General features: G+C 38.8%; 1 protein-coding gene across 3 annotated transcripts in view; it reads left to right on the plus strand.

Moving 5' to 3' along the window:
• Nucleotides 1–27,547, plus strand: part of MIPOL1 (mirror-image polydactyly 1) — a 284,676-nt gene that overhangs the window by 241,345 nt on the left and 15,784 nt on the right. For all 3 annotated transcript variants that reach the window (XM_084630963.1, XM_084630962.1, XM_084630964.1), the window contains one exon: nt 8,729–8,959. In XM_084630963.1, coding sequence (XP_084487089.1) covers nt 8,729–8,959 — 231 coding nt within the window. The remainder of the gene's footprint in view (nt 1–8,728; nt 8,960–27,547) is intronic.

Below are 27,547 nucleotides of genomic sequence, written 5' to 3' on the forward strand. Positions count from 1 at the left end.
TTATAGACAGACAACTCTTTTCCAGGGAGGGCTTTTCCTATTTAAAAAAAAAAATCTTTAAAACTATTCATGAAGTGAGGGTTGGTTTTGTTTGTGCCCTTTATTTTTTTTATATGCAACTCCTAACAAAAAGCAAATCTTATTTTCCATGTGTATATTTTCCATTTGGTTTTCTTAGGTATGTGTGCTGATGTAAAGTCAAGCAACCATGACAGCACAGATTTTTAAGGCCTCCGACCGCATATGTCACGGTGCTGGACCATGACCCAGCAGGGGAATCAAGGTCCAAACATGCAATTTGCTGAGCACTCTCAACATCCCGTGAAGTCAGTAAGAATTGAGGCTTTGCACCCCCAGAACACATTCAACACCTCGTAGGATGCAGCTCTGGGGCTTGAGCCTCACATGATCTAGAAACAGTTTGATCAGGCTCATAATAAGGATAAATAAAGGAGGGTAATATCTACTACTTTTTATTTCATACCAAGTTTAATTTGCGTTAAAATAGCTGTAATATTTTAATATATAACCAGGGTTTTAAAAAAAATTGTGCTCAGTTTTTAGCAAAAATATGCGCTGTTTTTGAAACTAGTGTAGTTAGAACCACACACTTAGTATAAAAAATTAACCTTTTTAAACCCCTGGGGTAGAGCCTCAGACCCCTTCCAGAGACTTTGTGCTGCTGTAAACCCTTGACATAGGCAAATTCTCAGTTGACATAAAGCCAGTGTAGCTGGCTTTACTCCACCCATTCACAAAGACTTCCCTATGTAGGGGGCAGTGCCACAATACGTTGGCCTCTAACAGTTCTAGTTAATGTAGTGGCCGCCACAAGCCAGCAGAAGTTAACTTGCACTTCCATTTGACCCCGGTGAGCCTAAGCTCTGGTCTGGTGCAGCTGTTAATTTAGCCCTTTATGTGTAAAATAATCAGGTTTGTCTGAGAGATTTTATACATGAAAACATCTTAAACATCTTTTTTCTTTAAATAGTGAGGTCACTCTTAACTACCTTTGATTAATAGATAAGGTTACCTCAGTATTTGTTGTATTACCTAAACAATTAAATGATTGCAAATATTAAGTTAAAGTCATTTAGTTACCAAAAGCAATTGGTAAGTATTTAAGGCAGACTAGACTACATGAATTGACAATAAATAGTAGATAAAAGATAGGAAAAATCTTTTCTATAACTTTTAATGGTGGGATAAAACAAAGACGGCACGATTCAAAATGCAGCCATTCTGCAAATTTAAGTTCAGTTTTACCTAGTCAGAAGGGGTATCTCAAAGATGCAGCAGCGGAGTCACATGGCTATGATGTAGCCTTGGTGGCACATAGAATGAACTTCCATCTTGAACAGTCTCTTGCAAGTCTTTTTCCTGTGGCAAAAGTCAGTAAGGAAGGAATTAGGCTTCTTAAATCCCTCAAAATTGCATCTTCCAACCTCATTCATGGTTGGCCTCCTGCTCTTTGTTCCTTCAGCCTCAACTCTATAAATTTTCTATAGAAGTGTGCCTTCCTCTGTAGGTTGGGCATGAGTCCACCATTGCAATTGTCTTGTTCTCAGTTGATGCAAGACTGCAACGTGCCGGGATTGTCTGAGTTTTAAGGATGCACAGATTTGTGAATGCCTATACCAAACCCTGTATGCAGCTACACTACTGTTGTTGTGTCTGAGTTGGTCCCAGGATATTAGAGAAACAAGGTGGGTGAGGTAATATCTTTTATTGGACCCATTTCTGTTGGTGAAAAGCTTTGTGTAAGCTCAAAAGCTTGTCTCTTATCACCAACAGAAGTTGGTCCAATAAACAACATTAACTCACCCACCTTGTCTCTGTACAAAACCCTGTATACTTTGTTTCTTATGAACATTATGAACAGCCAGTTCTATATCAAAGCTCAACAGAAACATTCAGATTATTCACAGAAATATGTAGAAAGAAAAGGAGGACTTGTGGCACCTTAGAGACTAATTGGTTAGTCTCTAAGGTGCCACAAGTCCTCCTTTTCTTTTTGCGAATACAGACTAACACGGCTGCTACTCTGAAACCAGAAATATGTAGGTGTATAGTGTAATAAGTAACAATGGGCACCTACAACAATTGCAGCTGCACTAATTTGAAAATAAAATCCACAAATGTGGAAGCAAAGAAACATTAGAACATATGAATGGGTGTGCATTGCAAATAACAGGTACACATGTTTAGAGGCTCTTTAAAAATATATCACTAATCTGAACACACGCACACAGAGAGAGGAAAATTCAGAATTAAGGCAGCAAATCCAGAATATCCTGTTCTGTTCTATATAGGTGCTTATACTGCACTCATTGCCATAGTATCCAAGCATCTCCAAGTAGTGCATTAACCAATGTGACCAACATCTGTCACGTGTTTGTTCTCTCGTCCTGTTCCCAGGGTTAGAAGTGTGTTCAGTCAAGCATTTTGTTTTGGATTTTTTTATATAATATATAGCAACAGATGAATGTGTATATATTATTGGAGAAGGCAAGGTCAAAGAAATGTGCCTAGCACTTAGAAGTCTAGGAGTACTTTGGGGTCTGCTATTGTGTGGTTTCCTCCACAATTACATGAGTTAAGGTCACATTAACAGTCTGACCAACACTGGAAAGAACACCTTGGATACACTGGTTCTAGTCAACTGCTTTTCAGTGTGTCAAACTTCTGTTCCTGAGCAAGCTCATAAAGAAGCTAGCCAACGGCCATTTTTAAGCTTATCTAATTGAAGCGAATATCCTAGACCTGGCATAATCTGAATTCAGGCCAGGACATGGAATCAAAACCGCTTTAGTGGTACTGGTGCATGATCTGCTGTCAATGGATAGATGGCAGATAATCAGTCTCGTCCTTCTGAACCTCTCTGCAGCATTCAACACTGTGAACAGAGAGATGGCAGGGGTCCAGAGTAATGCACTAAAAATGATTTGATTCCTTTCTAGAGGGATGCATCCAATGAGTCATGATGAGAAAATGCACCTCCACTATTAGATCCCTCACTCATGGAGTTCCACTAAGAATTCTCTCTCTGGTCCTAATCAACATCCATATGCAGCCACTAGGGGAAATGGTGAAATGAGAGACTCAGGTGCCAGCAATATGGAGATAAGATACAGGTCTATATCTTTTACCACATACAACCACATGATTACCACCAAGATGACTTTGTGCTTGGAAAAGATCAGCTCATGGACAAAGAACAGCTGACTGAAATTGAACCTGACCAAGATGGAGGTGATGCTGATAGGCAGAGGAAACCACCTGAAGAGTTTACAAACCATGTTCAATCTTCGCTTGGAGGTACACAGCCACAACTGGTAAGTTCTGTCCACAGTTTTGGCGTGCTCCTGGGTTCCTCACTGACACTAAGTTTTCACACAGAAGTAATTGCTAGTGATGCTTTCTACCACCTCCACTTGGCTAGGAGACTCCATCCCATCCTGGAAAACTATCTTTATTCATGCTTGGCTACCACAATGCAATATATCTGTACATGACACCTTCAGCACTTAGGAAATTTGAACTAGTACAGAATGCTGCAGCAGATCTCCTCAGCAACTTCCTGCAAGCTCATCAAACCTGTCCTTTGCTCCCCCTACAGTGGCTTCCTGTAGGACATCGAAGGTTTTGGTCCTTATCATCAAGGCGCTCAATGGCCTGGGTCCAGGGTATTTAAAAGATTGACTAAGGTTCTGGGATGAAGACTGTGGTCAACAACTTCACTCCTATGTCACATGGGAACTTTCTACAATAGAGGCAAAGCTTGTCTGTGCGGAAGACAAAGCTTTCTCAAAGGGGCTAATTGCACACTATGGAATGAGCACTACAAGAACAGAGGATTATCTGTGGCAGAAGTCCAAGATACCAGACTGTGGCAGAGGAGTCCACTCTAGTGACTGATTAATGGCTGCTGGACTTTCAATTAAACATACTTACATTTAATAATCCAAATTTGACCAATTTTTAACCCTCTTTTGCAGCAAAAATAGCTCAGATGCATGTGCCTTGTAGGCCTCGTAGGTTCAGGCCTGAAGAAATCTGTCACAAAAAGTTATCAGAGAGACTTACTCCCTTTGGGATACTATTCCATCAGCTCCTCAGATCCTACCTTAGCTAATCACTTGTTATCTCAAGAGTCTCAGGACTCTCTTCACAAAGTTCAAAATGCAAAAATGTTATCAAGACTAAAGAACATACTGAGATCTCAGGTCTTCTGGATGTTGCCAAATAGAGTGATCAATAAGACAAAGGTAATGCATTGATGTAGAATAGGTATAGGGCTAGATAGATGGCCATGAAACAGCAGTGCAAAAACACTCTAAATCTCCCCTTTATGGGCAGGTGAGGATTCCCCAAAATGTTGTCATTTTTGTTTTATTTTATTTTATTTGTATTATGATAACATTAAACAACTGTATGCCAAGGCCAGCAGTGCAGTTCTCATCAGTGGCACAACAGGAGAGAGGTTTCGCACCACTGTTGGAGTCTCGCAAGGCTGCCTTCTTTTGCCCACACTGTTCAACATCTACTTGGAACTCATAATGACTGATGCCCTGGAAGATCACATATGCACAATCAGCATTGGGGGGCGAACAATCTCAAATCTTCGGTTTACTGATGACATTGATGGCCTGGCAGGCAGCGAAGATGAACTTGCCAACCTTGTGAAACGATTGGATGGAACTTCCGCAAAATATGTCATGGAAATCAGTGCAGAGAAAACCAAGCTGATGACAAACAAACGTGATGGGATCAACTCACATATCACCGCCAGTGAACAAGAGCTGGAGACAGTGAAACAGTTCAAGTATTTGGGGGCAGTCATCACAGATGAAGGATCCAAGGCAGAAAATCAGGCAAGAACTGCGCAAACAGCAGCAGCAGTGGCAAAGCTAAAGCCAATTTGGGAGGAATAAGAACATCTCCCTGGAATCTAAACTGAAACTGCTGCACACATTGGTCATCTCCATTTTTCTGTATGAGTGCGAGACATGGACCCTTATGGCAGAACTTGAACGGAAAATACAGGTAGTAGAGATGAGATGCTTCCGTAAAATCCTGGGTAGCTCCTACTTCAACAACATCACTAATGAAGAGGTCCACAACATCATCACCCAATGCGCTGGGTCATGTGAAGACCTCCTGACGACCATGAAGAAGTGCAAGCTGAAGTGTTACGGCCATGTAACAAGATCATCTGGCCTATCCAAGATCATCCTCCAAGGGACAGTACGGGGAAAAGAAGAAGAGGTAGACAGAAGAAGACATGGATAGGAAATGGACTTTCCCGTCCATAACAGGACATAAAAGAGTGGACAGGAATGGACTCCATGGAGACTGAAGCACTGACACACAATTGTCAGGTGTGGAGACAATTGGTTGATTGCTCATCACTGATGGTGCCCCAATGACCAATGAGGTTATGGGAGTGATTATGATAATTATGATAATATCTAGGGGGCCCAGACATAGATCAGGGGCAGTACTTAAATACTGACTTAAGGTATGTCTACAGTGCAGTTAAAAACCCGCATCTGGTCCGTGCCAGCTAAGGGTCTGTTTAATTGCAGTGTGGACATCGAGGCTTGGGCTGGAGCCTGGGCTCTAGAGGCCTGCAAGGTGGGAGGGTCCCAAGGCTTGGGCTTCGGCCCAAGACCAAACATCTACACCACAGCCCCTTAACGTGAGCCCTGCGAGCCGAGTCACCTGGCACAGGCCAGCCGCAGGTGTCTAATTGCAGTGTAGACATACCCTGAGGGGCTTAACTTTAAAGGCTGCCACTTTTGAAAATCTTGGCGGAGGAGTATAAAAATGAGCAACAGCATCCTCAATTTGCAGCTTTTAGCACTACTTCCAAATGTTGTTGTTTACTTTTTCTAGTAGGTCTCAGTAGTTGCCCACTAGAATAAAACATCAGTCAATATATTTATTATGCAGCTACTAATATGATTTTATTTTTTTAATGCCTCTCCTCTGTGGATTTGTCATGTCCCTTCATAAATTATGGATATATTCAAAATGTCGTGATTTAATTGAATAGGTGCTTCACACCATTTTCAAACAACCTCAGGTGCTAGGTGTAATGACGTACCTGTGTTCTAACCTTTAACTTTTCAATTTCTATTAATTCATCCATATTTTACTTCTGCATGTATATTATATTTTAATTTGTATGTGATTTCGCTATATAGCTTGACGGGGGGATGTTTTCTGTATAAATGTTTTAACAAAAGGAAAGGGAAATAAATATGCCACTGCATACCAGCACCCTGGATGCAAAGTATGGCTGGCGTGTTTTATTCACCCCGCATTTCAGATAGGAGACTAGGACAATACACTTTAAAGAATGGTTGATATTTTCATAGTCATCATTCTGTCATGACTTCAGGTCATATTCATCAATATGGTAACAGCTTTCATAAGTTTCTAGTGTACAGGCAGCAGTTCTGAAGTACTCTAAACTATGATATAAACTGCCTACTCATTATAATGTTTTTATTTCTACCACCTCGTTGTAAATGTGCTCCTTGAATTTCTTCTACTTTTGGTCCCATTTCACACACAGGTGAATGATAGAATAATGGAAAATAGAAATGGAGCAGACCTACTGTCTAGTCCATCACCTGGTCAGTGCAGGGATGTTCCCTACTCAGCATTTGAAACGGGAGTACATCAAAGCACACTACAGAACTTTTAGCACGTGGTTGCAGGGTTCACATGGCCAGTTAGTGCTCAGCAACCTGGTGCACTGTCGAGTCACGCCCTGGCTTGCTGCACACTACATCGCAAAGTAGACAAGCCCTTAGTTATTAATCAATCTCCTCATCTGGTGTTCTTTTAATCTTTTCTCATAAATCAGTCCCTTCAACTCCATTAGGTAAGTCTACTCAGCAATTAGAAACCCGCAGCTGACCCATGCCAGCCAACTCAGACTCGCTGGGCTGAGGCTGCGGGGCTGTTTCACTGCTGTGTAGTTTTCTGGACTCAGGCTGGAGCCTGGGCTCTAGGACCCTGTGAGCTGGGAGGGTCCCAGAGCTTGGGCTCCAGCCAGAGCCCAGAAGTCTAGACAGCAATGAAACAGCCCCACAGTCTGAGCTCGGAGAGACAGTAAGGTTTGCATTGAAAACCCTTTTAGCTGCAGCTCACCTATTGCTTTGGCTTCATATCCAGACAGGTACTCTTCACATTAACCTTTGTTCTCTTCACACCCTACTCCAACTTTTTTCAGAAACAGGATGACAGAAACAGTCCTGCCCCTTCCACTATTTCCAAGAGTTCAAAGAAATCCAGCTGGCACAAGGACAGGGAGAAATACAAGATAGCGTCTTTCCCTCTCCTTTTAGTGTGAAAAGCTCCTATTTTTGTTTTAATGTAATATTAAAAATGGAAATCCCAACCTGTAAGCAATTGAAGAAATAAAGCCTTTGAATCATGCTGGGGGGGAAAAAAGCCCAAGTCAGCTGGCACAGGCCAGCTGCAGGTTTTTCTTTGCTGTGCACATATAGACACTTTTGTTGCTGCTTTTTAAACTCTGTCCGTAGCTTCCTGGTACTGAGTTGCTGAATACTGTATACCAGATCTTGCAATGAAGGATTATTACCACCATGCTCCATGACTTAATGTCTCCATGAATACAGTCCCAACGTCATATAAAATACAGTGGATGAATGCATAGCCAGGGCTGATAGAGGTTTTTCTGTGTGAAATAGTTGCTAAAGGTGATTTACTTATTATATAAATGAATCCAAAATGGTGGCTGTGGATGGCTTGGCAAGAAATTGTGGTTACCATGATGCAAGGAGCTATGGATATGGAATTGGCCCAGTGATTGCCATCTGATAGTGATAAGTAACATATTTCTACCTAATATAGAAAAACTTATTTAAGATCAGTTTATCCTTATTTATACCAGAATCAGGAAGGATTTGAGATTTCTGACACTGAAAAGTTGACTGAGATGGTTTGGAGTTGGGCTAGCCTGTGCAAACTGTATTTCAGAAAAGCACATTAATTTCATTAATTTATTTTAGTCAGTTGTATTTTTACTCCCTTTGGACCATATTCTGATATCCTTACCCATGCTGAGTCATAACTTACTTCACAAGTAATCCCACTGAAGTCAATGGGGCAACTCATGCTGTTCAAAATGAGTTAAGGGCATCAGAATCTATCCCTCTGTTTCATTCTACTCACTTATTTCAATATTTAATGAGAAAACAGCTGACTCTTCCATTGCACACTCAGTAATTCTTGGTGATTAACTCAATTTCTTGTAAATCACACATTCAACTTTATCATACAACCTATAGAAAAATTATGCTTAAATGTGGCACAGATCTTATTTTTAAAGAGTTAATTTTGGGATGTATTCTATTTTTTTTTTAATCTGAGTTTTTCACGGTTTTTTTTCTTTTGGAATTTTTAAATATCTTCTGTACACTTGAAAAGAAGCTTTTAAAATTATATGTTGTTTTTAGTTTATAGGTTCATTGAAATTAATATAAAGAGATTTTCCAGCTCAGTGTTACATCTCTGCATTTTCAGTCTTCTTGTTTTGTTCTATAATAAAGATCTTGCTCCAGAATTAGTTTATATTGATATACGTGTAATATTTTAAAATACATTAATATAATTTAAGTGTGGTATTCTTGCAGTTCAAACTCAAAGCTTATACTGTGAGTCAATAAAATGTATATTTTTGTTTTCCCAGTTTACACAAATCTCTGTCCCAAGAAGTGAGTCTTAAGGATCAGTTTAACTGTACTCTTAGTACATATGAAGATGCACTGAAAAGCAGCGAGGATATTGTAACCATCACACATCGCCAAAATGAGCAGCTAGCTACCCAACTGCAGCAAGCCCTAACAGAGCGAACAGACATGGAATTAAAGCTTCAGCAAGCTTTAGAAGCTTCACAAGAGGCCAACAAAAAAGTTCAAACGTAAGTCAGTTGTCTTTACATTTGGAAGAATGTCATTTGACAGACAAATGAGACATTATTCCTCCTGATGGTTACAGTGTGGTTGTAGTCACAAAAGTGGCTGTTTAAAAGTGGCTTCTCACAGATTGGCTTCTTGTTGTAGTCAAGAGTCACTTCTGCTGCTTTAGTGACAAAACACTACTACTGCTTACTGCCTTAGCGCTTTGTAACCAACCTGCCTCTGGGAGAATGACCTCACTGCACGTTAAGGGGTAGGGGTTGTTGTTTGGCTTGTTGGAAAACGTGTGCGCCCCTTTAAGGGCTAGCGAGCTAGGGAGTGACTTTCTGCGGCAGCTGTAGACCAAGTCAGCATAGGGGCACTGACCCAACAACCCCCATGTGACCAAAAGAGAGGGGGGACTATGTAAGTCCGTGCCAGTGGAGAAAAAGCCCTCTTTTACCTGGACCAGACAGAGCAGCACCCACCCTCCCACCCATGAAATGGTGAAAGACTGGGTTTTGTTGAGATTCTCTATAGGCGCTGTGCTAGTGCTCCTTTCTCGGGGGGCTGGGAATGAATTTTTCCCTCACCACCAGATTGGGAGTTTTTGTCTTCCCCACAGCGGGTTTGTGGGAGAAGCGGCTTATCTGGGGGCAAACATGAAATGGGAGTTAGTCTATGATGTTGCAAATCATTATGTAAATGTGGGACGGGTGTCCAGTGCAGGTATTCCACAGGGAAGGGATATAGTGATCAGATAAAATGGATTGGTAAAGGATTTAAAGGAGGTATTCTTTAAGGGTGCAGAAACTGGGGGGAATGAGCTGAATGGGATTTGCCTGTTCCAGTTGGCCCAGATCCAGCAGCCATTGATCAGCCCCATAGGTTTTTATGTTCTCTAGATTCTAAGCAACTTGTCTTTGAGTTTTGTAAAACCACTCTTCAGTTTGGGACAGATCATTTTGGATAAGTGACTGAGCAAAATTAAATCCTCGCATGCCAGAACTCTGACATCCATGGCTACAAGTGTTAAAGGTTTCTAGATGCTGATTATTTCAACAGCATTGTAATGAAATAGTAGGATTCATGATGTGCTTTCCCTTAATGTCATATGGGCACTGCTTTTATACATATACAAGAGGCTTTAAAGTATTTTCTGTTAGGTTGGAATGGTTTTCAGTGTTCTTGGAACACATGGAATCCCTGCTACAGTATTATATTTGCCTTTAGAGCTACATGAGACAACATGGGTGAGGTAATATCTTTTATGGGAACAACTTCTGTTGGTGAGAGAGACAAGCTTTTGAGCTTCCACAGAGCTCTTCACCAACAGATTTTGGTCCCATAAAAGATATTATGTCATCCACCTTGTCTCTCTAATATCCTGGGACCAACGTGGCTACAACAACACTGTCTACAACAATTTATAGTTACATGTGAGAATATTTGCAATGTACATATATATCAGTTTTTGTCTGGTTCATACCTAGTACATTTCAGGCCAGGTGTTTGAGTCTGATCCAAATCCTATTGAAATGAATGGGAAGACTCTTGTTGACTTCAGTGGGCATTGGATTGGACCCTGTGTTCAGGTAAATGACAGTGCTCCATAACTTAAGACTTCTTGTTAAAAGGCTGCTAAACTCTGAACCCTGGAGTTCAGCTTTGTTGAAGTCCATTATAAGTTCCCTTTTAACAATGTACTAGTTAGTACACAGACAATTCTATGCTCCATTTAGCAGGTTTTTAGAGAGGAAACACGGCAAAGCTGACCAAACAAACTTATATAGTGAAAGTGGAATATGAAATATATCTTAGTGACAATCACTGTACAACACTCTGGATGAAAACCTGGCTCCACTGAAGTCAACGGCAAGCCTCCCATTGGCTTCAGTGAAGCCAGGATTTCACCCATGAGATCTTACAGTCATAATGACTAGTCATTTGGATAATGGTTAGTTACAAGCGATAGTTGAATATTGGGTAATAACTAGCTGATAAAACAAAGATATGACTTTGTAGTCAGCTTTAAAATAATGTACATAGAATTATTACAGCCACTACAAGTCAAACTCAACTTGTGAATTTAAATTAAACTATTTGTATATACTCCTAATATTTGCTTTAGTATATGTTTCACAAGTTTCAAGATTATACACTATCCAACCTGTTGTTATAAATGCTCCTCTAACAGACACTTTTGGCCTTGTGAGAAATAAATCACGCAGACAGAAAGAATACAGTATACTGTTAAGAGGAAAGTGTGCATGTTCATTCTAAATTTCTGACTTTATAGTCTCCAATGTGAAGACTCCAAATTTACTCTTGCTCTCATTGAAATCAAAGGGGATTAAACTGTTGTTCTCTGAAGGTACTGTTATTTCTCAGTGAAGTACACTCACCCACCTCCTCTGAAGAAAGATGTGATCTATTTTGTTCCGTCTTGTTACTTTCTTGATCATATTAATGTTCTGAGATCAAAACATAGGTCTAGTGTTATATATTGTATATACAGACAAAATCCTAAGAGTTGTCTTTTTATTTATTCTACCTGTAAGTTCTTTGCCCATAATTCTCATTGCTGGATCAGGGCAAACGTGCAGACTATACCTCTTCATTGCTTGGCCCAGCTCGCACCTGTATGACACCTGGGGGTTCCAAAATGAACTCCCTACAAGTTTTTTAGGTGGTAATGCCTGAATCAGGGCAACATTTCTCCCTGTTTGTTCCACATCTGCCAACAAGTTTCCTAGTGTGTGTAATATACTCACTTAGCAACCAGAAATTAGTCCATAATTCGTTTCAGGCACCCAATAAGTTTTTTTCCCTGTTGGGTTAATCTTTTATATATATTAAGCATGCATATACTTGGACTATTATTAATTAAAATAATTAAAATAATTAAATAAATAAATTAAATAATAAATTACAGTGCATAATTAAAATAACCTTATGAAAAATAGATATGGTGCATATGCAGGAGTTGCTTTTTAATATCATTTTTGACAAATTAATATAAACTATCTATATTATTTGTTCAGTGTCAACACTGCTCAGTGCTGTACAGAACGTAGAGGACTCATGGTCCATGTCCAAACATCTATTAAATCTTCCTTTGCACTAGCATCATTTTCAAGCTGTCATGCTATTGTTTTTCATTTTAGTTGAAAAAACACTTGCTATTTGTAAACTGGGAATTTATAGGCCAATATTTGTCCCAGATAATATTTTTCAGTCATGTTTTAATCCCCTGAAACCACAGTGGTCAGAACAGAAGTGCAGACACAACTTGAACTATAGTGGTGCCAATGCACTGCCATAATGAAAAGAATTCATTCAATTTAACATGCTTAACTACTTGGGAAATTTTTCAGGTTATTGCTAAAATCAGTCCTCTAGCAAAATTAAACAGTTGGTTGAAGTCTTTTGATGACAATAGCATGCCCTTTTTATCAAGAAACTGTGGAAATGCTCAGTGCATCTTCCCAGCACCCAGTCATCCACCCCCATCCTATAATTCAACCTGCAAACAGATTAAGCAGCTGAGTTTGTGGAAAGTGTGTTTACTCTGAGCTAAGAACCCTTGTGTGACACTATAGAGATTCCACTGACACCTCTGGGAGAACTACACAGACAGTTCCTGCTCATCAGCAGGGAAACCAGGCTGAGAATTCACAATTTCTTTGTAACCTCAACTGCTTCATTCAAATCAGTGTTTGGCAATTAGGCAGGAACTAGTTTGTTAGCTTTACATTTTTTTTTTTTAAGATGTAGGATGTTCTACATTTCAAAAAGGACTGACAGTTTTAAAACCTATCAGCTGAAAGGCTTTTTGCTATATTAGTATTTATTTTTATCATTATCCTATAGAGATTTTTATTTATATTTAAAATATGAAACTAAATTTCATAGCCCAATTGAGAATTCAAAGTATAGGCTTACCTTTTCTTCTCCATAACATCTTAAAAAACTGCCAAAAGAAAGTGTAATGCTGATTTGTGAGTGAAGTATTTTCTGGTGATGTGCTAGTTATTTTATTTTTTCAGTGTTATTTTATAATTACATTAGTAATGGATTTACAGTTAAAAAGGGAAATAATCATGAGCTTGATTAAGGAAGAATGTAATTCAGAGCATCATGTCATTAATAGAAGTCAAAATCAAGTCTGGCAAGCAAATCTTTCTTTCTTAATGTCATTGATTGACATATACCACACTTTAGATGACCGGTTCTTTGACATTACTGAAGAATGAATAAAAAAATTAAGATTTTAAAATAAATCTTAATTCTTACAATATATGTTATGTCAACAGTTTAGAAAACAGCATAGCTTTCATTTCTCCATCGAAGGTGGCACTATTGGGTTTAATTCATTTGTGTATATATTAAGTTACTTACCTGCAATTGACAGGTTTCAGAGTAACAGCCGTGTTAGTCTGTATTCGCAAAAAGAAAAGGAGTACTTGTGGCACCTTAGAGACTAACCAATTTATTTGAGCATGAGCTTTCGTGAGCTACAGCTCACTTCCACGGTATGCATCTGATGAAGTGAGCTGTAGCTCACAAAAGCTCATGCTCAAATAAATTGGTTAGTCTCTAAGGTGCCACAAGTACTCCTTTTCTTTTTACCTGCAATTGTTGCTCTCTAAATGTAGTATCTCACATAAATTAGTGCTCTGTCCTTTGGCATATGGACACAAAGCATCTAAAAAGTTTCTGGATTCCACCCCATGTGAAGCAGCAGTTGTGAGCCAGAAAGGGGATACAGTGGAATTTGCTTATAGCAAACCTGGATATAGCAAAAGTACAGTTTTATACTTAGGTAGAATGAAATTCTTACTTTTTTTTTCAATGCATTGCAATATATAAATAGCAATATATGCAACAGAGTAAATATTAACTTAATAGATAAGATCTTTTATGTAGAGAGCTGGGCAGAAATTTTTGAGCAAATTTGTTTTTTTTGCCAAAAAAACAGATTTGGCAACACCGAAACATTTTGTGAATTTGTGTCAATTTCTCCAAATTGTTTCCATTGTGGGGAAAAAAACTTTTTAAAAAATCCTGTTTAATTTTGACATTTTCAAAACAAAAAGGTTTTATTTTTTAATTCAAACGTCTTTTCATTTCAAAGCATCCTTTAATTTTCTTTAATTAAAAATGTTAAATTTTCTAAATGAAGTATTTTATTTCTGGGTAGAACTAAAGGTTTCATTTGATCCAAAACAAAGCAAAAAAGTTCAACTTTTTGTTTTGCCAACAATTTGAAAAAAAATTGTTTTGGGTTCAACCCCAAGTGAATTTTTTCCAATTTTTTAGAATAACCAGTAAACCAACAAATTTTTTATTTGCCCTGCTCTGCTTAGGGACTTAAATAATATTTAAACTGTCTGCAACAGTATATGTAATTACCAGACTGTAAAAATAAATATAATTTTCGATAAATAAATTTTTTATTTCATTTTGATCAACAAAGCATTTGGGGCAGTGGCATAAATCCACCTGAAATGGTGACACATAGGCAGAAGGCCCCTAAAAATTTGCTCTGATGGTGGGCCCAGATGTTGCAGCCCCAAAAGGGAAGTGGGGTTGACTTGGAGGAGGTGGGGCCAAGCCAACTGGAAGATGCTGTGAATTAATTTGTGCCTCTGCCAACCTGGATCATATGAAGTCCACGCTGGATTTTAAAGTGGTCCGCCCTGGTGGAACTAGTGGGGATTGGCAGTGGCTGTCGAGTTCATTAAAAGCAGGAAGAGGTCCTAATATAGTGTTAAATCAATGTTAATAATTTATAGTAAAGACTGATGTGGTTATGATATATTTTCCCTAGAAAGAGCTCCATTTCTATAACATTAGTCTTGAGGATACTGTGAATTTAAGTGTATGAGATTTTAGTTATGGGTTTTTATTGGTAAAAGAGTAATTTAATGACATTGGATAGATCAGTAGGGTCTGACTCTGTGTGTGTGTGTGCGTGTGTGCACACAAAATATTGCTACACATACAACTGAAATGACATACATACAATTAGAACGGAAATTCACTTTGGTTGTTAACATATAAATCTAAGAAAATAAACACAAACTGTGATAAATGCTTGTACATACATTTTGCCAAGTTAGTTTTCTTAATGGACTAAGAAAATATAAAAGTGATAACACTCTTAGTTGTTTTCTCTGTAATTGTTTACTGACGCTCAGTTCTTTTCTTAAAAAAAACCCTGTTTCTGCTTTTAAATTGGAAAAAAATGCAAGACAAAATTAAAGTACATCATATATAATTAGGTAATTTCAGCAAAGGGAATTACAATACCCTACACAAGATATATTTAATCTTACCAGTGATTTGCCTAATTTTTTGGTGATTTTTTTTAGTGTAAAATAGAATGAGAATTCCTGCATGTTCCTTGCCAACATAACCCTTACTGTTAATGGAACATATCCATTTTTCACAGTCCTGCATTTTCCCATTGCATTTCTGGTGTGCAAGCTCTTTATGTTTTCAGGTATTTTACTATAAAACTTTGTTTTGTTTCTTTGCTTTGTATGATAAATATGTCCATTAATGAGAGACACAAAAAGGAATATTTCTCTTTTCATTTTATACTGGCATTTGACACATGAAAAGAATGTGAAAATGAAAAGAAATGAGTACTGAACATTTAATAAACGTTAGACTTCTCTGCCTCTGAAAGTAAAACTAATCTGCCTTCTGAGTATAGGAGTTGTGTGCATTTCACATCAATGTCCAAGACGTTCTCTAGTGCCCACTGGAGGGTCTAATCTTTCTCAGAATGATCTGAGCAGAGCAGTTCAAGAACAAGAATGAATCTTTGAATAATCACACCACAATGTGAGGTGACCCCCAGACAGGGGACTGACCAGATACACATATGGGTTTTGGGAAGACGCTCTGATGCTCTTTTTTAACACAGCTGTGAGAAGAATGTGACTAAGACCCAGTAGTCTTTCTGGAGTATAGCTGGCAAAGGAAACCATGAGGAGAAGAGAATTTAACACATGGGTGTAAGAGAGTCCGCTTCATTGATGCGATCTGAGGGGAATGCCTAATGACTGGAAGAATCAAACTTGGCAATGAAAACACAAAGCTCTTTTCATCAATTCAAACGCAGACTCTAAAGCTGCAGATGGTTACCTCCAGCCTTGCCTATTCAGTGTGGGGTTTTATAAAATGGCACTTTGGTGAATACTAACAGATCAAAACAAAGATTTAATAACATAAAGATGTGGTGTTCATTTTTAAATGAGGATACAGGTCAGTGTCTCAGAAAAGGATAAAATGGGTATCTTTTATTTGTAGGTCTAAAGTCTTTTGAGATTTTTAACTGCAAGCATGATATCTTTAATGTACAGATTATATTCTGTAGAGTACAATTTCTGTTAAACAGGAAACAGATAAAAACTAGACTTCAGGATTATTATGCTGATTGAGTCTTTTTCTTCCTATAAAAATCATACCTAAATATATTTAGTTGAAGTATATCCGGTGGCATGTATGCCTTCAGTCATTCTTCAAAGATAAGGATGGGTCTAGCTAATTAAAAATTACAAGCAGAAGCACTGCACAAAAGAAACAAGTTGTACATTCATGGAGAATAAAAGCTATTTGTTTTGGAGAAATCACCCAATATCGGAGAACTCCGCTGGCTTTACTTTAAATATCACCAATAATTTTCTCTGTTTTGCGGCTTTCACAACATTTGGTTTGTTCCTGTTAGTTTAGTAATATGTTTAATGATTACATGTTCAAATTCTTCTATTATATTTAGACTGGATTCTTCCCCTTAATTATAAAACAGGATTTGGGGGATGATAGGACCAAATTACCTAATGGAGTAAATGGGAGGAGCTCCATTCATTTTAATGGAGTTTCACCCATTTATGCCAGCAAAGAATTTGGCCCATAATGTCAAAAGTGGTTTTGATCTTAAAGAAGAGTGCTATAATTCTGTGTCAGTGAATGTTTGTACTGGTGCTGAATAATCAATAGTATTTTTAACATTATTGTGAGAGTAATTGTAATGAGTTCTGGTGTTCTGAAACATAAAGAAAGCTCTGATATTTTATGGAAGAATATAAATATAGGGCCAGCTGGTATAAATAGGCCTAGCTTTATCCAGCTGAGGATCTGACCCATAGTTTATAGTGAAACAGATAGTCTATACTCAAAAAAACTAACTAAAATAGACAACTGAGTAAAGGTTGAATGTGGAGAGGTTCTACTAACTTTCTACTGTTTTTAAAGACAATAGAGTTGATGTCTAGTGTCAGTAGTGTCTCCCCCTGTGAAAGGTCTATGATTGATAAGATTAGTGTAATACTGACAGTGATGAAAATTAACAACTTTATGGAGTTTCATAATTGGATCAAAAGTTATTGGGTAGGATCTGTTAGGGAGAAAATGCTAGGTGAGGACTGGTGTCCTGAAAGAATGCAGTTGTTAAAAGCAGGTTATGTATATTGTATGATCAGTGTAGATACTACCTCCACCAATAGGAGCAAAATTGTTTTGTTTTGATATTATGATGTATCTTTTTGGGGAAGGAGAGGTTTGAGGAAGTTTTCAGTCCTGCCTGTATGTGATGGAGTTATTACTTGCAGTGTCCCTATAAATCTATTGATTTCTGCAAGTGACTATTGCAATATACGCTTCATGGGGCCCATGATCTAATCTCCCCTTGCTGGCTTTTACAGAGTTTGGGAAGGCAACACTAGTCAGTAGCAAGATTTCCAAATGCATAAAAATACAGTGCGCCCCAAAGGAACTCTGCAAAGTGTGGCACAGCTGATGCAAGCTTTCTTAGGCCTGCATGGCATGGATATGTACATGAGGAAGTCTGAAATAGAAAAAGAAACATAAGTAAGTTTGAATAGAGGGAGTGTAAAGTCACTAGATTTTGTGACAGCGGGTATGGAAACTCTGTCTGTTTTAGGGTTTAAGATTTGTGAAGAATGAAGAGTAATTGAAATATATAAAGAAGTTCATGTGTGATCTAACTGAAAGCAATTCACAGTACTAACAGAATTTATTTAGGTGTTTAAAACTAATTGTACACATCACAGTTGTTTTAAACCCTAAAATAATCCCCATTATTACTCCACTCAGCAAAATTCCATTTACACTGATAGCAGTATGCAGGAGCTAACATGTATGGTGAAATTACAACTTATAAAGAAAGTCAGTGAACCAAGTATCTAGGTATATCTAATTGTAGTGGTAGAAAAACCAAACAAGTTGGTGAGGGTATGCCTAGATCTAAAGGAACTTAATAAAGCTATAAAGTAAAAGCAATTTTCTCTCTTAGCTATTGAAGAAATAAGTAGTAGACTGGACTGGAGCTGAATATTAATTTGTGTTAGATGCATGCAGTCACTCATCACAAATTTGCCTGGATAGTTACAGAATGTTCTGGGTATAATACATTTCCAACATCTCTTGGTAGATATTTTTTCTCTCAGTATATCTAGTGTACTGTTCATGTTCCATAAAAAGTAGAGGTCATTCTTGCAAAATTCTCATGAAAATTTACTAGCCCAGGCATAAAATCTAATCACCCATACTTTGCTGTGTTGACTGAGGATAATTTAAAAATATTTTACTTGCCTATAAAAATAAATTGCTTACCCCAGGTGAGTGTCCAGTTAGAATTTTGTAGTCTGTGTTAGGAGTAGTTGATGGTATCACTGATGCTGTTGATTTTGTGGCCTAAGAAAGGAATACAGTATTAGAAATTGTGGCAAGGAAATAGGGCTTTAGATTTAATAAATAAAGGCAAATGCTGCAAAGCCAGCAATACGGGTAAAACATTTCCATCTGTATTAACTAGAAAAGTCACTAAGCAGGGTGACACTAAAGTAGAGGCTATCACTAAACTTCTAGTAACTTTCAAGTAAATAGGAATGACAGATTGGAATGCTTATGTACTTTCCCAAATTCCTGCTACCAAGTTCCACAGCAACTCTGCCACTTAAAGAATTATTAAGGAAGTACTGTGAATAACTATGGAAATTGAAACACACTAAAATAGTGAAGAAATAGTAAATGAAAGCCCTTATTTTGCAATATTTATATCAAAACAAATGGACTGGTAGGTGCTGCCTAACAAAGTGGATAATGCGGATTGTTGCTCCATTTCTTTTTGCTTCCATACCGATGATTCAAAGAGGAGCAAAAAACCTCCCCGTTGTAGAAAAAAGATAACTTGCTATAGTATTTCGGTCAGAGAGATTTCATCAGTACATTTATGGGAATGAATTCCTGGTACAAATTGAACATAATACCTTAGAGGCTTTTGTTTAAAAACGTTGAATAAGTACAATATATATGGTTGAGCTTGCAAAGGTATCAGTTTAACCTAAACCATGTGCCGAGTGACATCTTGGCTGCAACATGTGCACTATTTATGGCATAATTACCAGAACTCAAATTTATTACCACAGTCATTTACCTTTACCATGGACCACTACACAGCAGTACAAGTTAACGCACCTTCAAGTCTCTACTGGTAGATGCAAGAAACTTGTGTGGCTGCAAAACATGTTCTGAACAGGATGATACTTGAGGCATCACTAGAGGCAAAGAGAAATGGCTCATCCCTTCTTTGCCGATTTGTCTGTAATGCAGTAGCTGCTCTTAGTGATGTAATTTTCAGGAATAAAATGAGTGATCTCATGCAGACTGGGGAACGAACCTTCTTGAAGAACTTGTGGTTATGGAATTATATAAAAGAAGCACCAGAGAAAACATTTACTGGCCTGTATGAGCAAACAAATGGTTGTTACGGTTTGAAAATCATACTTATCAAATGTTGTTATCCAAAAAACCTAAAGAATTATTGTATCCTCAGTATATACGAGAAAAACTTGGTAAAGCTGATACATTTTGCCTTTGAAGGCAAGACCTGTTTTATAGAATCATAGAAATGTAGGGCTGGAAGGGACTGTGTCACAGAGTATGCACACCCCGTCCTATTTCAGGGTGAGATGGGGTTGTGATATCAACAGGACTACCATCTATCAGGCGATCCTTAGGCTGAAGGCAGCATGGCTCAGTGGTCAGGGCCAAGAAGGCTGCACTTGGGCGAAAGGCCGGGCAGCCTAATTTCTGGAGTCTATGCAGCTTCCTTTGGGTTCAAGGCTGCACGGGCTAGTGGCCAGAGTCAGTACAGCTGCCCTTGGGCTCAGGACTGTGCGTCCTAATGGCCAGAGTCAGTGAAGCAGGCTGCCACCTAGGGGTGGGTGGCAGCTGGGGTAAGGGGACCTGGTCCCTCTCTCTCCACCGAGTCCCAGTCCAGGGCCCTATTGGCACTAAGTATGGTCACCACCCAGTCATGGGGATCCTACCACAACACTCCAACTTTCCTCCGATGGGAGATACCACTCACCCCACCTCCCTGGGCTACTTCCTACTGTGAGTCCTGAAGTTGGGGTCCATTCATCACTGGGGGCTTTGAGCTCCCCGGTGCTGTTAGCTTATTGGGACTCCTGTCGGCTGGCAGTAGGCAATCGGTCTCCTGTCTGGGGGCCTCAGGGTTTCTGGTTCCTGCAGTCAGGGGCTGAAGTGGCTCCTGGACTGGAGTCTCCACCGAGCATCGGCAGTCAGCCCAGAATGAGCTGGGCAGCTCCCTTTTAAACTGAGGCTCATAAGATGGGGTTAACTCTCGCCTAGTGTAGGGTATGCAAACCCCGTGACAGACTGCAAGAGATCATCTAGTCCGGCCCCCTGCACTAAGGCAGGACCAAGTAAACCTAGACCGTCCCTAATAGGTGTTTGTACAACCTGTTTTTTAAAACCCCCAATGACAGGAATTCCACAGCCTCCCTTGGAAGCTTATTCCAGTGCTTAACTACTCTTATAGTGGGAAAGTTTTTTCTAATATCCAATCTAAATCTGCCTTGCTGCAGATTAAGCCAATTACTTCTTGTCCTACCACCAGTGGACATGGAGAAAAATTTATCACTGTTCCCTTTATAACCCTTAACATATTTGACGACTATTATCAGGTCCCCCCGCAGACTTCTTTTCTCAAGATTAAACATGCCCTGATTTTTAAATTTTCCTCACAGGTACAGTTGGTAGGATTAGATTTGTATTGGTAATTGGCTATTTCACCAGACACAAACTGATGAAAAAATATTTCCATCAGTAATAATAAAAATTTACCAATAGAGTCAAAGTAAGAAAAATGCTGCTTGAGAACATACTAGCATTTGATTTAAGAATATATACTTTGTATATTTTGAAATGCAACGTTGACTTGAATACAGCTAACGTATCTAAATAGTCTTTAATCCATTCTTTTCCTATTTTGGTTTGTATTCCTTCCCCCTTGTTAATGTTATTTGTGTTAAGTATCTGGTCACAATTCATCTTTTTAGTGAAGACTAAAGCAAAAAATACCTCAGCTTTCTTGATGTCATCCATTATTAGCTCTCCGTCCCCACTAAGTAGAGAACCTACACCATCTTTCATCTTTTTCTTGCTCCTAATGTGTTTATAGAACTTATTGCCTTTTATGTCCCTTGCTAGAGATAATTCATTTTGTGCCTAAGCCTTTCTGATTTTGTCTCTACATGCTTGTGATAGTCTTTCATACTCATCCATAGCAATTTGTCTATGTTTCCACTTTTTTGTAGGATTCCTTTTTGATTTTCAGGCTTAGAGAGCTCCTAATGGAACCATTTTGGCCTCTTATTATTCTTCCTGCCTTTCCTTTGCATTGGGATAGTTTTCTGTTGTGCCTTTAATATTGTCTCTTTGAGAAACTGCCTGCTCTGCAGAGCTCCTTGTTCCCTTAGATTTTCTTCCCATATATCACTCATATTCAGGCTACTTTGAGCTGAGTAAAACAGTAATTAGTCACCTGAAAATCTATCTTTGCAAAGCATGAAATTCTTGATCAAATGTGTTCAAATAATGTTCTGCTACATACTAATACAAAATGCATAGCATTTGTAAAGTAGTGGGCTTCTGTGCATGTTATACCCAGTTCAAAATATCCAAGGTCAAAAGGATTAGCAGAAAAAACTGGTCAAAAAATATACTCAAGAAAAGAGAATAATCAGAATCATCTGTCCAACTATGAATGGGTAGACATCTGAAAACAAGACTTCCCGTTGCAATTAGCTTATTTAAAATAAGCAAGAGAGACTGTACTACAAGATAGAAGTTGATAGTTCATAAATAGATGCTGAAAAGTTAATACAGTGGGATGATAAAGTTACTGCCCTCCAGTAAATGCTGGTGTTCAGAAGAGATACATCCAGGAGGTAAGTTGAAACTTTCTCAAGTGTTGGTCAAAGAAAATACTCCCAGATCCTGTACAGTACAACTACACAGTGGACATGAGTTCAGAAATAATTTGGAAAGCATATTGAAGGTACCTGTGGACTCTGAAACATACATATACAGAGGAATTCACTGATGTGGATTCTACAGCTGATGTAAAAGACACAATTCAGGATCTTTCCCCAACACCTGAAATGTCTGAGTGTTCCAGGAATAATGCCTTAGTGTTCCAAGAATAAAGCAGTACTTCTGATGGCAGACTGTCTGTGTTGCTATTCAGGAAGTAGTATGTCTCAGCCCTGGCCTATCTTCAATGTTAATACAATTTGATACATACTGATTAAAATTAACTAGGTAGAGTCTGCTACATCACCTTGATATGATTAATCTAAGTCAACAAATCAATTCAAAATATTTAAAAATGAACTAAGGTAAAATGAAAACTGATGCATGTGCTGAATGCCTCCTCTGCCATCTACTAGCCAGATTGTGGAGACCTTTCAGCAGAGAAATAAATTTGATCTAATCTGTTTCCCATCTCTGAATCCCTCCTGACACTTCCTGCTTCTTTGAGGATATCCCATAATACATCTGTCTTTGAAATGTATTTGGTATTTGGTATCAAATACCAAAAGTCTCATTGCAAGCCTAGTCTCTGGGGTGTCACAGAGTGACCTGTCATTCTGGGATATCTTTCTCTTGAGATCCCCGATGCCATGGGTTGAAGTGAGATTTCTGGCATCTGATGGCTTGTGTTGAATGACAACATTATGTTCAGTGATCTACATAAGAATGAAGTCAAGAGACTCTGTCCTCAAGATATTTACAGAGAGGCTATTTGCACAGCCCAAACTTACATAGCCTTCATGGAATTTCGGGTGCATATGGGATGCAAAATCAAGCTCAGAATGTAAGGGTTGGTGTACATTGAAAAGTTACATGTGTCATAGCTACATGTCTTGGGGGTGTGAAAATCCACACCCCTAAGAGATGTAGTTAAGCCAACCTAACCCCCAGTGTAGACATTGCTAGGTCAATGAAAGAATTGTTCCGTTGATCTAGCTACTACCTCTAGGGGTGGTAGATTACCCACAGTGATGGGTGAGCCCCTCCCATCACTGTAGTAAGTGTCTACCACACTGACCGCTACAGCTGTACAATTTTAAATATAGACATAGCCTAAGTCAGGTATTTATCTACTTACTTGTACATATGACTTAATTTACTTGTCTACTATAAAATATGGCCTGCAACACCAATCCTCACAATAATTGTTTTTAAACATGAATAACTAGGATCTAAACCCATATATTTATTATCATTTGAATATTTATCACTTTAATGTTCAAGAAAATGCAGGCAGTGCTACAACTTATTTTACCTAAACAGTAAAATGTATGAAAATCAAATGTTTTCAGAGTCAACATAATCACAGTATCCCATTTTTTGACCCGTGTGTTCATTTACAGTTTGCTTATAGCTGCTTCACAGAGATGGAAGTTTGTACATTACAACATTGTTCTATTGATTTATCAGTAACAAAATATACTAAGTATACTCAGTAAACTGGAAAAGCTAGCTCTAAGGCTAGTATTGTATAACATCAGCTTGTTGTGGAATACTTCAGAACAAAATCAGAATGTTGGCATAGTCAAGATAAATGGTGTAAACCAGACTAGCAAAGACTAATATTTAGTAAGACCAATAACACAAACAAATTAGATCTTGGAGTTGTACACTTTGTCCAGTACCAAGAAGCATATTTACATAGCATTTTAAAGCATATAGTCAACTGTTCTATGACAAACTACTAAATTATCTTTTTGACAACACACTAAATACCCCTTGAAGACAAGTAAGAAAACATTTTTGTGGAACTTGCTTTTTTTCCTAGGTGAAAAAGTAAGTCTCTCAGTAAATAATCATTAGCTTTTATCATTTCTATCCAAATAAAATATACCCATGGCATTTATATTGCTGTTACTAAATGATATTTAATTGTCTTGCCAGAGCCATTTATCAAAAAAGGTAAAAAAGTAATTTAATAGTGAGTTGGCTGTTGGAATAACAATAAGGGTATTTTTTAATAATATTGAAATTGTTTCTGAAAATATGCAAAAGATTGAATGTTGTAGCCAGATAAATCTGTGTTTGCAAAAACTCAGGAAAAATTCAGACTTTTTGAGGCTTATGAATTACTTCTAAGGTTTTACTGAAGGGCTAGTCACTCTTGTTTTTTACAAAGCCAATGGAAATAACTATTGCCCCAATCCAGCAAAGCACTTCAGCCCATGCTTAACTTTAAACAGACTTGAAATCAATGGGACTACTCACTTGCTTAAAGTTAAGCAGGGCTGTAAGTGCTTTGTGAAAATGGAACCTACCGAATTTTATGAAGAAAAAGTAGTTTTTCATATTTCTAACCCAATATTAAGTGACTAAACTAACAGCCAGCTTTTCCCATAAGACTTTGAGCAGGTTCTAGTATTTTAAATGAGGAACTCCTGTGGAGAGGCAGCATGTCTACAGCATAATTTGAGGAGAGCTCCATGCATGTGCAGATGGCACATTTTGCTGAGTAATGTTAATCCTCAAACAATGCTTTTGCAATCTTTTTTCTACTGCGTGCAAGTGATCACCTCCGCATTCTTGTCTGTGTTTGCACAGCACCCAGCACAATGGGGCCCCAATTGCCATTAATTCTCCATTAATAATGCCCATCCGAAATATTTTAAAATATTACAAGAAATAGATATTGTAGGTAGAGAAATGGTTCGTCCACAGCATTTTCCTTACATTATTGAGAGACTAGTAATAAATAATCTGCGGTTGTTTTTTCAAGAAATGGTTTGCAGGATTTGACCAACTGTCAGTACCTCCAAAACGAGAGGTACTGAAAGGTCTATGGGCAAGGTGTATTGCTCGGTGTGTGCCATTGGATTCTGCCAGAAGGTTGGGCAGTTTGGGCTACTCGTCTGTCGCCTGTCATGAGGGAGATATCACAAGTGAGAGCTTAACTAACTACTTTCCTGTGCCTTCAAACCCTTTCCCATTGTCATTTGATCTTTCTATGGCACCATCTCTTCCATTTCAGCTTGAGCAATATCACCTCAGTTATGCCAGGAAGGAAAATCAACTAAACCACATCACGCCTATATAAAAAAGGGTTTTTCTAAAAGTATATTGAAGGGGAATTGATGGTGGTTTGGGGTGGGGGGAAGGGGAGAGTTTGCTCCACAGACTCCGCATTGCTCTCAGTCATAGTGGTACGGCTACCTACGAGGAGATAGAAGAAAAATAAGAGCTATCTAGAGCCCATGGAGTCTGCATCAGTGTTTGCAAAATATGCACAGAATCAAGAAAGAACACAATCTTGTCTTCGTTGTTTACAGTGTCAAGAGGGTGTTTAGTGTTTTAAGCAGGTACCGCCCAAAACTACGGCTTGGTGGGATGCGTTTGAGAAACAGAAACCTGGGCAGTGTAACAGTGTTTGCAATTTTGCAAACCTCATTATAAACAAGTCTTGACTAGGGCACACATAAGAGAGGTGGAGCTGACCTGGAATAGACAGACAAGAAGGTCAGATCTGGTCTTACAAGGAGGACTTGTCTGAAGCACGCCGAGAGGCATTAGAATGATGGCATTAACATTTAAAGATAATCACAGCTTCCCTAGAGACTTTTAAAAATACACCATTTGGCTTACTGTGTAACTAACAGAAAATACTCTAAAACAGATTTTTATGCTTAAAAAAGTTTTTACAGTTGTCAGTTAATCAGTTTTTGAGGTCATTTTTGAGTATTTCTAAAGAAGGCCAAAATCTCCAACAGAAGATATTATTGTATTAATTCCAATTCCTGCAGCACATACCTTCTGACACATATCATTAAGAGAGTTCTCAAAACCTGGAAGCATTCTAGATCCCCAAGTACGAACTTGGTCCAATAGATAGGCCATGGGACTGGGAGCCAGGAGAGACAGGGTCTATTCCCAGCGCTCTCTTCAGTCCTGATCCTGAAAACACTTATGCATGTGCTCAACTTTGCACACATGAGCAATCCTGCTCAATAAGACTACTTCTGAATAAAGTTAAACACATGCATTAAATGTTTGCAGGATTGGGGCCTTACTGGTTTATTGTGTGAGCTTGAGCAAATCTCTTAACTTCTCTGCCCAAACTTTTTCCCATCTGAGAAACAGAGCTAATGTTACTCACTCGCCTTTGTAAAGTACTTTAAGTTTTATGGTAAAACGAACTCTAAGTGCTAAGTAGTGGTAATAGTTAAGGCTACGTTTCCATCACGGAGTTCATGGAAGTCACGGAGCTGATACCACGGAGTTCATGGAAGACTCTGGAGCTGATACCCTGGCAGGGTTCCAGCGACAGGCAGCAACAGGGGCACCCTGCAAGGTTCCAGCGACAGGTGACAGACTCCTGAGGGGGCCCCTCCTCATGGTTCCAGTGACAGGCGACAGCCTCTTGGGGGGGAGGGGGAGGGAGCACCTTGGGCGAGCAGCTGGGGGGTGTCCTGTTTTTTCTTTGGGAAATATGACCACCCTGCAGCTCCCAGGTGCTGTGGGCAGAGGGCTTCCAGCTGCCTCAGGCGAAGGGGGATCCCCACAGCTCCCAGCTACCACAGTGGCGGGGTAAACCATGGAGCCACAGCAGCAAAAGTCACAGACGGGTCACGGCTTCCATGAATTTTTGTTTATTGCCTGTGACCTGTCCGTGACTTTTATAAAAATAACTATGCCAAAGACTGAGCCTTAGTAATAGTGCATTTTATTATTAGAAGCTCCTCCCACGACTAGTGGGGGACTAACATGCATCCCTGGAGGGACCGGTGTTTTGGAACAGGGATTGCTGTCCCATACAGAATAATTGCATGGAGCAACAAAACTTTCAGTATCTGCTAGTGTGGGTCACTGCAGGACGTTTGCCTATTCCACATAAGAAGCCCTGGAGCTAGCCGTGCATTGAAAGGGAGAATTCCCAGCTCGCTATGATTGTACTCACATTCTTTTCCAACCCTCGTGTTTGGGAGACCATGGGCCATTAAAATCTGTCACTGTCCCTCAGTCTAGCAGGCACTGATCCAAGACTGAATATAGCAACTACTGGACTTGGGAACAAAGAAAATGTCAAACCCTGCTCTTGTGTCTTGATCATCTTATTCTTTTTCAGTGGTTTAAAAACAAAAACGAAAATGAGAACCTCATAGTCTTGATTTTATTACTTTACAAAAATGTGTATGGCTTTATTAGCTTTCTCAGCTTTGTACTGGTTCAGTTTATTGGTT

The sequence above is a fragment of the Lepidochelys olivacea genome, assembly GCF_965140295.1.
Source record: "Lepidochelys olivacea isolate rLepOli2 genome assembly, chromosome: 6".
Classification (NCBI taxonomy): Eukaryota; Metazoa; Chordata; order Testudines; family Cheloniidae; genus Lepidochelys; species Lepidochelys olivacea.